This window comes from Sebastes fasciatus, chromosome 7, assembly GCF_043250625.1.
Source record: "Sebastes fasciatus isolate fSebFas1 chromosome 7, fSebFas1.pri, whole genome shotgun sequence".
Classification (NCBI taxonomy): Eukaryota; Metazoa; Chordata; class Actinopteri; order Perciformes; family Sebastidae; genus Sebastes; species Sebastes fasciatus.
The window spans coordinates 1,234,255-1,247,162 of NC_133801.1; the positions used below are offsets into that span (position 1 = coordinate 1,234,255).

The 12,908-nt window shown below is 41.3% G+C and overlaps 1 protein-coding gene across 1 annotated transcript in view; it reads left to right on the forward strand.

Moving 5' to 3' along the window:
• col4a4 (collagen, type IV, alpha 4) overlaps nt 1-12,908 on the forward strand; it is a 68,625-nt gene that overhangs the window by 17,097 nt on the left and 38,620 nt on the right. Inside the window, exon 4 of the mRNA XM_074640909.1 lies at nt 5,800-5,871. Within this exon, the coding sequence (XP_074497010.1) occupies nt 5,800-5,871 (72 nt within the window). The remainder of the gene's footprint in view (nt 1-5,799; nt 5,872-12,908) is intronic.

The following is a 12,908-nucleotide window of genomic DNA, read 5'->3' on the forward strand; positions in this document are numbered from 1 at the left end:
ACAAACACGTTTTATTTTAGAGCGTACATTAACAAACACATTTTATTTTAGAGCGTACATTAACAAACACATTTTATTTTAGAGCGTACATTAACGAACACATTTTATTTTTGAGCGTACATTAACAAACACGTTTTATTTTAGAGCGTACATTAACAAACACGTTTTATTTTAGAGCGTACATTAACAAACACATTTTATTTTAGAGCGTACATTAACAAACACATTTTATTTTAGAGCGTACATTAACAAACACATTTTATTTTAGAGCGTACATTAACGAACACATTTTATTTTAGAGCGTACATTAACAAACACGTTTTATTTTAGAGCGTACATTAACAAACACATTTTATTTTAGAGCGTACATTAACAAACATGTTTTATTTTAGAGCGTACATTAACAAACACGTTTTATTTTAGAGCATACTTTAACAAACATGTTTTATTTTAGAGAGTACATTTACAAACATGTTTTATTTTAGAGCATATATTAACAAACACGTTTTATTTTAGAACGTAGATTAACAAACAGGTTTTATTTTCGGGCGTACATTAACAAACAGGTTTTATTTTAGAGTACATTAACAAAACATTTTTTATTTTAGAGCGTACATTAACAAAACATTTTTTATTTTAGAACGTAGATCAACAAACAGGTTTTATTTTCGGGCGTACATTAACGAACATGTTTCATTTCAGAGTGTACATTAACAAACACACGTTATATATCATACAGTGTATATTAACAAACACACGTGTTATATATTTTACGTGTAGTTTAACAAACACGCGTTATATATTTTACGTGTAGTTTAACAAACACGCGTGTTATATATTTTACGTGTAGTTTAACAAACACGCGTGTTATATATTTTACGTGTAGTTTAACAAACACACGTGTTATATATTATACGTGTAGTTTAACAAACATGTTTAATTTTAGAGTGTACATTAACAAACACACGTTATATATCATACAGTGTACATGATGAAACACGTCTTTTTGTTATATGGCGTACATCAGCAAACACACATTATATTATACATGATAAAATATACGTGTTTAGGCTCAGCAGTCAGCGTTGTATTGTTTAGAGCTCTGATGCTTTGATTCATATCTGATGAACAGATGTGGCTTCACATCTGTCCTCATTCACACTGTTCAAAGAGTGTGTGGGTCTGAAGAAATGGATGCATGATTGTCACTGAAGTTATCTGATCAACACACACACACACACACACGCACACATGCACACGTGCACACGCGCACACGTGCACACGTGCACAGTCAGCTGTCTGCTTCCTGAGAATCTAAGAGATGCTTGTCTTCCTCTGCACAGTGTTTACATTCCTCACTGTCTGAACACAGAGAATACACCGTCAAATACAAAACACATTCTGCCGGAGGAAAATACACCTGAAAACACAAAACACATTCTGCCGGAGGAAAATACACCTGAAAACACAAAACACATTCTGCCGGAGGAAAATACACCTGAAAACACAAAACACATTCTGCTGGAGGAAAATACACATGAAAACACCAATCTCGCGCCTTGTTGCAGTCTGAACATCCTCCATTCATTGTCCCGTTGTTTAAGATAAGATAAGATAGAACTTTATTAATCCCAAAGGGAATTCTTGTGCCAGAGATTTCTCAAAATTACAACAAAATTACAACAAGTTCAAGTGTATAAAATACAAGTATATCAAATAAAAAGTACTATTTCTAGCACTAGTGCCTAATAGAATAACAATAACACACACATACATTTAGTAAAATGAGTAAATAAGATAAGTCAAATAAAAAAAGGTAAAGTAAGCTGAAAAACAGAAAAGGAAGTAATATTGCACATGATATTGATATTATTGTTGTTCTCAGTGTGTCCGGTGTTTTCAGAGGCCTGTACTACGAAGCAGGATTTGGCGTTAGCGAGGTAACTTCAGGGTTAACCTTTTAGGGCTTTCTGTCCTACGAAGGTGGATCACTTCTTACCGGGGTAGATCATCATGGTAACTGATGCTGAACAGCTAACCTGCTCCAGAGCAGGTTATGTTCCAGATAAGAGATCAACTCGTATGAAAGCACCTCCTGCTGACCAATCAGAGCTCAGTGCGGTGATCGTATGATAATATTACACACATATGAAGAAGTTTCAGTCATAATCAGTCTGAAAACAACACCGTTTAAACTGTGTTTACCTCTTTGAATTATATTTTCATATTTATTTTCTAACTTCCTCTTGAGTCCGTTTCACACCGCCGGAGACGAGACGCAGCCGAAAGACGGTTCAAATAGTCAAACACGCCGCGTTATTAGCACTGGGCATGATTAGGTGTAATCCAGTCATCTATATATCTACTATATCTTACTTTTGAGTGTTCCGTTAAATTAATAAATCTGTTAATTTACACATTCACACATCGGGAGTTTTTTCTTTTGCCAGCTGTTCTTCCTGCATCTGGCAGCTTCAACTGTGTTACTGTTAGTCTGGATTAAGTTTTTAATTTCTTCGTATGTGTCGAATATAGTTTACTCTTCCTTTGTTAAATGTGTCTCTCTGCCTGCAGTCTGTAGACGTGTCCATGTCTGTGATTGGTCAGATGCTGCGAACAACAACCAGTTCATGTGGTGTTCATCCTCTGAATGCTCTAGGCCTCTAGTTTGTTTGATCCATCCACCCTCTGGATGCTCTAGGTCTCTAGTTTGATCCATCCATCCTCTGGATGCTCTAGGTCTCTAGTTTGATCCATCCATCCTCTGGATGCTCTAGGTCTCTAGTTTGATCCATCCATCCTCTGGATGCTCTAGGTCTCTAGTTTGATCCATCCATCCTCTGGATGCTCTAGGTCTCTAGTTTGATCCATCCATCCTCTGAATGCTCTAGGTCTCTAGTTTGATCCATCCATCCTCTGGATGCTCTAGGTCTCTAGTTTGATCCATCCATCCTCTGGATGCTCTAGGTCTCTAGTTTGATCCATCCACCCTCTGGATGCTCTAGGTCTCTAGTTTGATCCATCCATCCTCTGGATGCTCTAGGTCTCTAGTTTGATCCATCCATCCTCTGGATGCTCTAGGTCTCTAGTTTGATCCATCCATCCTCTGGATGCTCTAGGTCTCTAGTTTGATCCATCCATCCTCTGGATGCTCTAGGTCTCTAGTTTGATCCATCCATCCTCTGAATGCTCTAGGTCTCTAGTTTGATCCATCCATCCTCTGGATGCTCTAGGTCTCTAGTTTGATCCATCCATCCTCTGGATGCTCTAGGTCTCTAGTTTGATCCATCCATCCTCTGGATGCTCTAGGTCTCTAGTTTGATCCATCCATCCTCTGGATGCTCTAGGTCTCTAGTTTGATCCATCCATCCTCTGGATGCTCTAGGTCTCTAGTTTGATCCATCCATCCTCTGGATGCTCTAGGTCTCTAGTTTGATCCATCCATCCTCTGGATGCTCTAGGTCTCTAGTTTGATCCATCCATCCTCTGGATGCTCTAGGTCTCTAGTTTGATCCATCCATCCTCTGGATGCTCTAGGTCTCTAGTTTGATCCATCCATCCTCTGAATGCTCTAGGTCTCTAGTTTGATCCATCCATCCTCTGGATGCTCTAGGTCTCTAGTTTGATCCATCCATCCTCTGGATGCTCTAGGTCTCTAGTTTGATCCATCCACCCTCTGGATGCTCTAGGTCTCTAGTTTGATCCATCCATCCTCTGGATGCTCTAGGTCTCTAGTTTGATCCATCCATCCTCTGGATGCTCTAGGTCTCTAGTTTGATCCATCCATCCTCTGGATGCTCTAGGTCTCTAGTTTGATCCATCCATCCTCTGGATGCTCTAGGTCTCTAGTTTGATCCATCCATCCTCTGAATGCTCTAGGTCTCTAGTTTGATCCATCCATCCTCTGGATGCTCTAGGTCTCTAGTTTGATCCATCCATCCTCTGGATGCTCTAGGTCTCTAGTTTGATCCATCCATCCTCTGGATGCTCTAGGTCTCTAGTTTGATCCATCCATCCTCTGGATGCTCTAGGTCTCTAGTTTGATCCATCCATCCTCTGGATGCTCTAGGTCTCTAGTTTGATCCATCCATTCTCTGGATGCTCTAGGTCTCTAGTTTGATCCATCCATCCTCTGAATGCTCTAGGTCTCTAGTTTGATCCATCCATCCTCTGAATGCTCTAGGTCTCTAGTTTGTTTGATCCATCCATCCTCTGAATGCTCTAGGTCTCTAGTCTGATCCATCCATCCTCTGAATGCTCTAGGTCTCTAGTTTGATCCATCCATCCTCTGAATGCTCTAGGTCTCTAGTCTGATCCATCCATCCTCTGAATGCTCTAGGTCTCTAGTTTGTTTGATCCATCCATCCTCTGAATGCTCTAGGTCTCTAGTCTGATCCATCCATCCTCTGAATGCTCTAGGTCTCTAGTTTGATCCATCCATCCTCTGAATGCTCTAGGTCTCTAGTTTGATCCATCCATCCTCTGAATGCTCTAGGTCTCTAGTCTGATCCATCCATCCTCTGAATGCTCCAGGTCTCTAGTTTGTTTGATCCATCCATCCTCTGAATGCTCTAGGTCTCTAGTCTGATCCATCCATCCTCTGAATGCTCTAGGTCTCTAGTTTAATCCATACATCCTCTGAATGCTCTAGGTCTCTAGTCTGATCCATCCATCCTCTGAATGCTCTAGGTCTCTAGTTTGATCCATACATCCTCTGAATGCTCTAGGTCTCTAGTTTGATCCATCCATCCTCTGAATGCTCTAGGTCTCTAGTTTGATCCATCCATCCTCTGGATGCTCTAGGTCTCTAGTTTGATCCATCCATCCTCTGAATGCTCTAGGTCTCTAGTTTGATCCATCCATCCTCTGAATGCTCTAGGTCTCTAGTTTGATCCATCCATCCTCTGAATGCTCTAGGTCTCTAGTTTGATCCATCCATCCTCTGGATGCTCTAGGTCTCTAGTCTGATCCATCCATCCTCTGAATGCTCTAGGTCTCTAGTTTGATCCATCCATCCTCTGGATGCTCTAGGTCTCTAGTTTGATCCATCCATCCTCTGGATGCTCTAGGTCTCTAGTTTGATCCATCCATCCTCTGAATGCTCTAGGTCTCTAGTTTGTGGTTGTAAAGTTTCATGAGGCTGTGATTATCCTAGAGGTCACCACAAGGTCATTTTATACAGTGAGGTCAATGAAATGTCTCCTGTGGGGACTAACATCATCACACATGAATCCAGTTGGGCTCATTGGATCCACCAGAGTCTCAGCTTTACAGTGAGAAACAATTTATGGAATTCAAGACTGTTTAGGGACCCCAGTATGCAGAAATATTCAGATACACCATTTTAGAATAGGAGACAATAACACATTTATACTGCATGTGATTATCATAAAGTGGACTAAAAGTCCTGTGTTTGTTGGACCCGTCCACCATCAGTGGTCTTTCTCTCTCTTTATACTTCGTCACTAACTCTTACTGTAGCATTTATACGTGGATGCGATTACATTGCAATCAGTACATGGCGTACAAATGACACGCAGAAATCAAGAAAGGCGTACGTATTGCACGCTAAACGCCTTCTGCATCATCGTGGCATTTGTTCGCCTTCTCGTGCGAACGGGCCGCTCAGCTCGTCGGGATCAGATTAGCTCAGTGATGTCGTGTTGATGTCATAATGATAAGAACTTCCTCCGATGGGACAATAAAGATGTGAACTGAGCTGAAGTGATGTCGTGGTGGTGAGGTATTGTTGTTATGATGATGTCATGGTGATGTATGTGTTTCTCTCTTGGTTTCCAGGGCGACCAGACGGAGCCGTGCGCCGGTCGGGACTGCTCCACCTGTCAGTGTTTCCCAGCCAAAGGAGCGAGGGTGAGACTCCGCCCGCTCACACACAGCAGCCAATCAATGCCCAGCTGCAGTATGACATCATCACAGATGCAGACAGTCTGTTAACAGAAGTGTGATACGTTCACTGTCGGCTCGTAAACCACAGACACTAGAAAACACACACACACACACACACACACACACACACACACACACACACACACACACACTCTGTAATAATGAGCTGCTGGATGGAGGAGTGTTAGTGAGGAATGTGTTAGTGTTCAATTAGCAGCTGTTTACCTTAAACTGAGTCAGCAGATTATACACACACACACACATACACACACACATACACACACAAACACAGCAGTGTGAAATCACAGTTTTACCTCTCCCTCCATAAACGCATCTTTCAGAGAATGTTGACAGATTAAGACAAAGTGAGTCCAAAAGGTTGTCATGGTGTGGTCCAGATGTTTCTGTCCACTATGTGGTCCAGATGTTTCTGTCCACTATGTGGTCCAGATGTTTCTGTCCACTATGTGGTACATACAGTATCTTTCTGTACACAGGCATAGTGAGGTCCAGATGTTTCTGTATATAGACATAGTGAGGTCCAGATGTTGTTGTACATAGACATAGTGAGGTCCAGATGTTGTTGTACATAGGGACAGTGAGGTCCAGATGTTTTTGTACATAGACATAGTGAGATCCAGATGTTGTACATAGGGGCAGTGAGGTCCAGATGTTTTTGTACATAGACATAGTGAGATCCAGATGTTGTTGTACATAGGGACAGTGAGGTCCAGATGTTTTTGTACATAGACATAGTGAGATCCAGATGTTGTTGTACATAGGGACAGTGAGGTCCAGATGTTGTTGTACATAGAGACAGTGAGGTCCAGATGTTTCTGTACATAGGGATAGTGAGGTCCAGATGTTTCTGTACATAGGGACAGTTTGGTCCAGATGTTTCTGTGCAAAGTCACAGTGTGGTCCAGATGTTTCTGTACATAGTCTCAGCGAGGTCCAGATGTTGTTGTACATAGGGACAGTGAGGTTCAGATGTTGTTGTACATAGGGACAGTGAGGTCCAGATGTTTCTGCATATAGGGACAGTGTGGTCCAGATGTTTCTGTCCACTATGTGGTCCAGATGTTTCCATCCACTATGTGGTCCAGATGTTTCCGTCCACTATGTGATCCAGATGTTTCTGTCTACTATGTGATCTAGATGTTTCTGTCCACTATGTGGTCCAGATGTTTCCATCCACTATGTGGTCCAGATGTTTCCATCCACTATGTGGTCCAGATGTTTCCGTCCACTATGTGATCCAGATGTTTCCATCCACTATGTGGTCCAGATGTTTCCGTCCACTATGTGATCCAGATGTTTCTGTCTACTATGCGGTCCAGATGTTTCTGCGTGTGTTTGTGTCTAGTGAAGAACTGGTGTGAAGTTGATGTAACTCAGGAGCCAATCAAAGAGCTCATAAAGCATCACATGTCACTACAATCAGCTGATCGAGTAAACAACAACATCTATCTGAGCAGAAACATCAACTCCAGTGTGACCTCCAGTGTGTATGCGTGTGTGCGTGCGTGCATGTGTGTGTGTTTGTACAGCTGGGGGCAGCAGACAGGCAGAGAGGATTGTGGGAAGGCGTCTGTCTCAGTGATTTCACAGTTCAGTGGTTTCAGAGAAAGACGGCCAGAGAGAGGACTAACAGAGATCACAGCTGTCACATCTCATCACACACACACTCTACACACACACACACACACACACACACACACACACACACACACACACACACACACACCGAGAGCTCAACTGAAATATCAGCAGGTTGATTTCGATCAATAATGATTTAAACTCACTACAGATTTATCAATAACAGTATCAGTGTATCTGTCAACAGATGCATTTATCCTCCATATAAATCACTTGTACTGTATATAAATGTGTATATATATACACACACACACACACACACATACACACACACACGTGTGTGTGTATGTGTGTATATATATATATATATGGTCATAAATGGTTTATAACACACTACCATGTAAACATTTTAAGTGTTTATTAATGTAACTAACTCGTTTACTCTCGCTCGTTAACTCTCCCTAGTTAACTCTCGCTCATTTACTCTCGCTCGTTAACTCTCATTCGTTAACTCTCGCTCGTTAACTCTCGCTCGTTAACTCTCCCTAGTTAACTCTCGCTCGTTAACTCTCGCTCGTTAACTCTCCCTAGTTAACTCTCGCTCATTAACTCTCGCTCATTTACTCTCTCTAGTTTACTCTCGCTCGTTAACTCTCCCTAGTTAACTCTCGCTCATTAACTCTCGCTCGTTTACACTCTCTAGTTTACTCTCGCTCGTTAACTCTCCCTAGTTAACTCTCGCTCATTAACTCTCGCTCGTTTACTCTCTCTAGTTTACTCTCGCTCGTTAACTCTCCCTAGTTAACTCTCGCTCATTAACTCTCGCTCATTAACTCTCCCTAGTTAACTCTCACTCATTAACTCTCGCTCGTTAACTCTCTCTAGTTTACTCTCGCTCGTTAACTCTCCCTAGTTAACTCTCGCTCATTAACTCTCGCTCATTAACTCTCCCTAGTTAACTCTCATTCGTTTACTCTCGCTCGTTAACTCTCGCTCGTTTACTCTCTCTAGTTTACTCTCCCTAGTTAACTCTCATTCGTTAACTCTCTAGTTTACTCTCGCTCGTTAACTCTCCCTAGTTAACTCTCGCTCATTAACTCTCCCTAGTTAACTCTCGCTCATTAACTCTCGCTCATTTACTCTCTCTAGTTTACTCTCGCTCGTTAACTCTCCCTAGTTAACTCTCGCTCATTAACTCTCGCTCGTTAACTCTCCCTAGTTAACTCTCGCTCATTAACTCTCTCTAGTTTACTCTCGCTCGTTAACTCTCCCTAGTTAACTCTCGCTCATTAACTCTCGCTCATTAACTCTCCCTAGTTAACTCTCATTCGTTTACTCTCGCTCGTTAACTCTCCCTAGTTAACTCTCGCTCATTAACTCTCGCTCGTTAACTCTCCCTAGTTAACTCTCGCTCATTTACTCTCGCTCGTTAACTCTCCCTAGTTAACTCTCATTCGTTTACTCTCGCTCGTTAACTCTCGCTCGTTAACTCTCGCTCGTTAACTCTCGCTCGTTAACACTCTCTAGTTAACTCTCGCTCGTTAACTCTCTCTAGTTAACTCTCGCTCATTAACTCTCGCTCATTAACTCTCCCTAGTTAACTCTCGCTCGTTAACTCTCTCTAGTTTACTCTCGCTCGTTAACTCTCCCTAGTTAACTCTCGCTCATTAACTCTCGCTCATTAACTCTCCCTAGTTAACTCTCATTCGTTTACTCTCGCTCGTTAACTCTCGCTCGTTAACTCTCGCTCGTTTACACTCTCTAGTTTACTCTCACTCGTTAACTCTCCCTAGTTAACTCTCGCTCATTAACTCTCGCTCATTAACTCTCCCTAGTTAACTCTCGCTCATTAACTCTCGCTCATTAACTCTCCCTAGTTAACTCTCACTCATTAACTCTCGCTCGTTAACTCTCTCTAGTTTACTCTCGCTCGTTAACTCTCCCTAGTTAACTCTCGCTCATTAACTCTCGCTCATTAACTCTCCCTAGTTAACTCTCATTCGTTTACTCACGCTCGTTAACTCTCATTCGTTAACTCTCTCTAGTTTACTCTCGCTCATTAACTCTCCCTAGTTAACTCTCGCTCGTTAACTCTCTCTAGTTTACTCTCGCTCGTTAACTCTCCCTAGTTAACTCTCGCTCATTAACTCTCGCTCATTAACTCTCCCTAGTTAACTCTCATTCGTTTACTCTCGCTCGTTAACTCTCGCTCGTTAACTCTCGCTCGTTAACTCTCGCTCGTTTACACTCTCTAGTTTACTCTCACTCGTTAACTCTCGCTCGTTAACTCTCCCTAGTTAACTCTCGCTCATTAACTCTCGCTCATTAACTCTCCCTAGTTAACTCTCGCTCATTAACTCTCGCTCATTAACTCTCCCTAGTTAACTCTCACTCATTAACTCTCGCTCGTTAACTCTCTCTAGTTTACTCTCGCTCGTTAACTCTCCCTAGTTAACTCTCGCTCATTAACTCTCGCTCATTAACTCTCCCTAGTTAACTCTCATTCGTTTACTCTCGCTCGTTAACTCTCATTCGTTAACTCTCTCTAGTTTACTCTCGCTCGTTAACTCTCCCTAGTTAACTCTCGCTCATTAACTCTCGCTCATTTACTCTCTCTAGTTTACTCTCGCTCATTAACTCTCGCTCATTAACTCTCCCTAGTTAACTCTCACTCATTAACTCTCGCTCGTTAACTCTCTAGTTTACTCTCGCTCGTTAACTCTCCCTAGTTAACTCTCGCTCATTAACTCTCCCTAGTTAACTCTCATTCGTTTACTCTCGCTCGTTTACTCTCTCTAGTTTACTCTCCCTAGTTAACTCTCATTCGTTAACTCTCTCTAGTTTACTCTCGCTCGTTAACTCTCCCTAGTTAACTCTCGCTCATTAACTCTCGCTCATTAACTCTCGCTCGTTAACTCTCCCTAGTTAACTCTCGCTCATTAACTCTCGCTCGTTTACTCTCTCTAGTTTACTCTCGCTCGTTAACTCTCCCTAGTTAACTCTCGCTCATTAACTCTCGCTCATTAACTCCCTAGTTAACTCTCATTCGTTTACTCTCGCTCGTTAACTCTCGCTCGTTAACTCTCTAGTTTACTCTCCCTAGTTAACTCTCGCTCATTAACTCTCGCTCGTTAACTCTCGCTCATTAACTCTCGCTCGTTTACTCTCTCTAGTTAACTCTCATTCGTTTACTCTCGCTCATTAACTCTCGCTCATTAACTCTCCCTAGTTAACTCTCATTCGTTTACTCTCGCTCGTTAACTCTCGCTCGTTAACTCTCTCTAGTTTACTCTCCCTAGTTAACTCTCGCTCATTAACTCTCGCTCGTTAACTCTCGCTCATTAACTCTCGCTCGTTTACTCTCTCTAGTTTACTCTCCCTAGTTAACTCTCGCTCATTAACTCTCGCTCGTTAACTCTCGCTCATTAACTCTCGCTCGTTTACTCTCTCTAGTTTACTCTCGCTCGTTAACTCTCCCTAGTTAACTCTCGCTCATTAACTCTCGCTCATTAACTCTCCCTAGTTAACTCTCATTCGTTTACTCTCGCTCGTTAACTCTCGCTCGTTAACTCTCGCTCGTTAACTCTCTCTAGTTTACTCTCTCTAGTTAACTCTCATTCGTTTACTCTCGCTCATTAACTCTCGCTCATTAACTCTCCCTAGTTAACTCTCATTCGTTTACTCTCGCTCGTTAACTCTCGCTCGTTAACTCTCTCTAGTTTACTCTCCCTAGTTAACTCTCGCTCATTAACTCTCGCTCGTTAACTCTCGCTCATTAACTCTCGCTCGTTTACTCTCTCTAGTTTACTCTCGCTCGTTAACTCTCCCTAGTTAACTCTCGCTCATTAACTCTCGCTCATTAACTCTCCCTAGTTAACTCTCATTCGTTTACTCTCGCTCGTTAACTCTCGCTCGTTAACTCTCTCTAGTTTACTCTCCCTAGTTAACTCTCGCTCATTAACTCTCGCTCATTAACTCTCGCTCATTAACTCTCCCTAGTTAACTCTCATTCGTTTACTCTCGCTCATTAACTCTCGCTCATTAACTCTCCCTAGTTAACTCTCATTCGTTTACTCTCGCTCATTAACTCTCGCTCATTAACTCTCCCTAGTTAACTCTCATTCGTTTACTCTCGCTCGTTAACTCTCGCTCGTTAACTCTCTCTAGTTTACTCTCGCTCATTTACTCTCGCTCGTCCACTCTCGCTCGTTTACTCTCTCTAGTTTACTCTCTCTGGTTTACTCTCTCTGGTTTACTCTCGCTCGTTCAGTCTCACTCGTTCACTCTCACTCGTTCAGTCTCACTCGTTCACTCTCACTCGTCCAGTCTCGCTCGTCCAGTCTCACTCGTTCACTCTCACTCGTCCAGTCTCACTCGTTCACTCTCACTCGTCCAGTCTCGCTCGTCCAGTCTCACTCGTTCACTCTCACTCGTCCAGTCTCACTCGTTCACTCTCACTCGTTCAGTCTCACTCGTTCAGTCTCACTCGTTTAGTCTCATTCGTTTAGTCTCACAGAGGTAAATAGAGTTTCATTGAATTAGAAATCAAACATCGGGTTCATCCATGATCATCAGTCAGAGACACATGTGACTCACTCAGTTAATGATCTTGATCAATAACGTTCGACCATATTATGTGTTTATATTGATTATCAGATTATTATCAGATGTTTAAACTGTTGATATATCGGTGTCGTCCTCACAGATCCAGAATCAGCTGAGCTGTAGACAGAACTCAGGTGGCTCTGAGTTTAAACAGTGTCTCACTTTTTATATAAAGTCATCACTTTCTTATTTATTGTTGGCAGAAAATCTCCATTTCCCTTTTCGGAAAACCACAATACTGTTTTATGTGTATAAAGAGTATCTTTCAGTGTAATCTGTAATCTTTAATCTGTAATCTGTCGTCTGATTAACATCGAGACTGTCTGAGCTGCTGTTCGTGTGTGTGTTATTGTTATATCACACTGCCCTCCTGTGGTCAGGATATGAATCAACATATATGATGATATACAGTATAATACCATAATATATATATATATATATTATATATGTATCAAAATACTAAAGGGAGAATTGTCAAGTATTTAATACTCAAATATGCTGCTTTAAGCAAATGTATGTATATATTCATTATTGGAAATCAATTAACATAAAACAATGAGAGATATTGTCCAGAAACCCTCACAGCTACTGCATTAATTATATATTTTTTTTCTTAATATACATATATATTTCTCTTTATATATATATATATATATATATATATATATATATATATATACTGTATATTGTATATAAGATATTAAGAGAGAAAAAAAATTATCATTATATTCATAATATTATTATATTTACATGTATATGTATATATTTATTTTTCTCTTAATGTATTTATATATTAT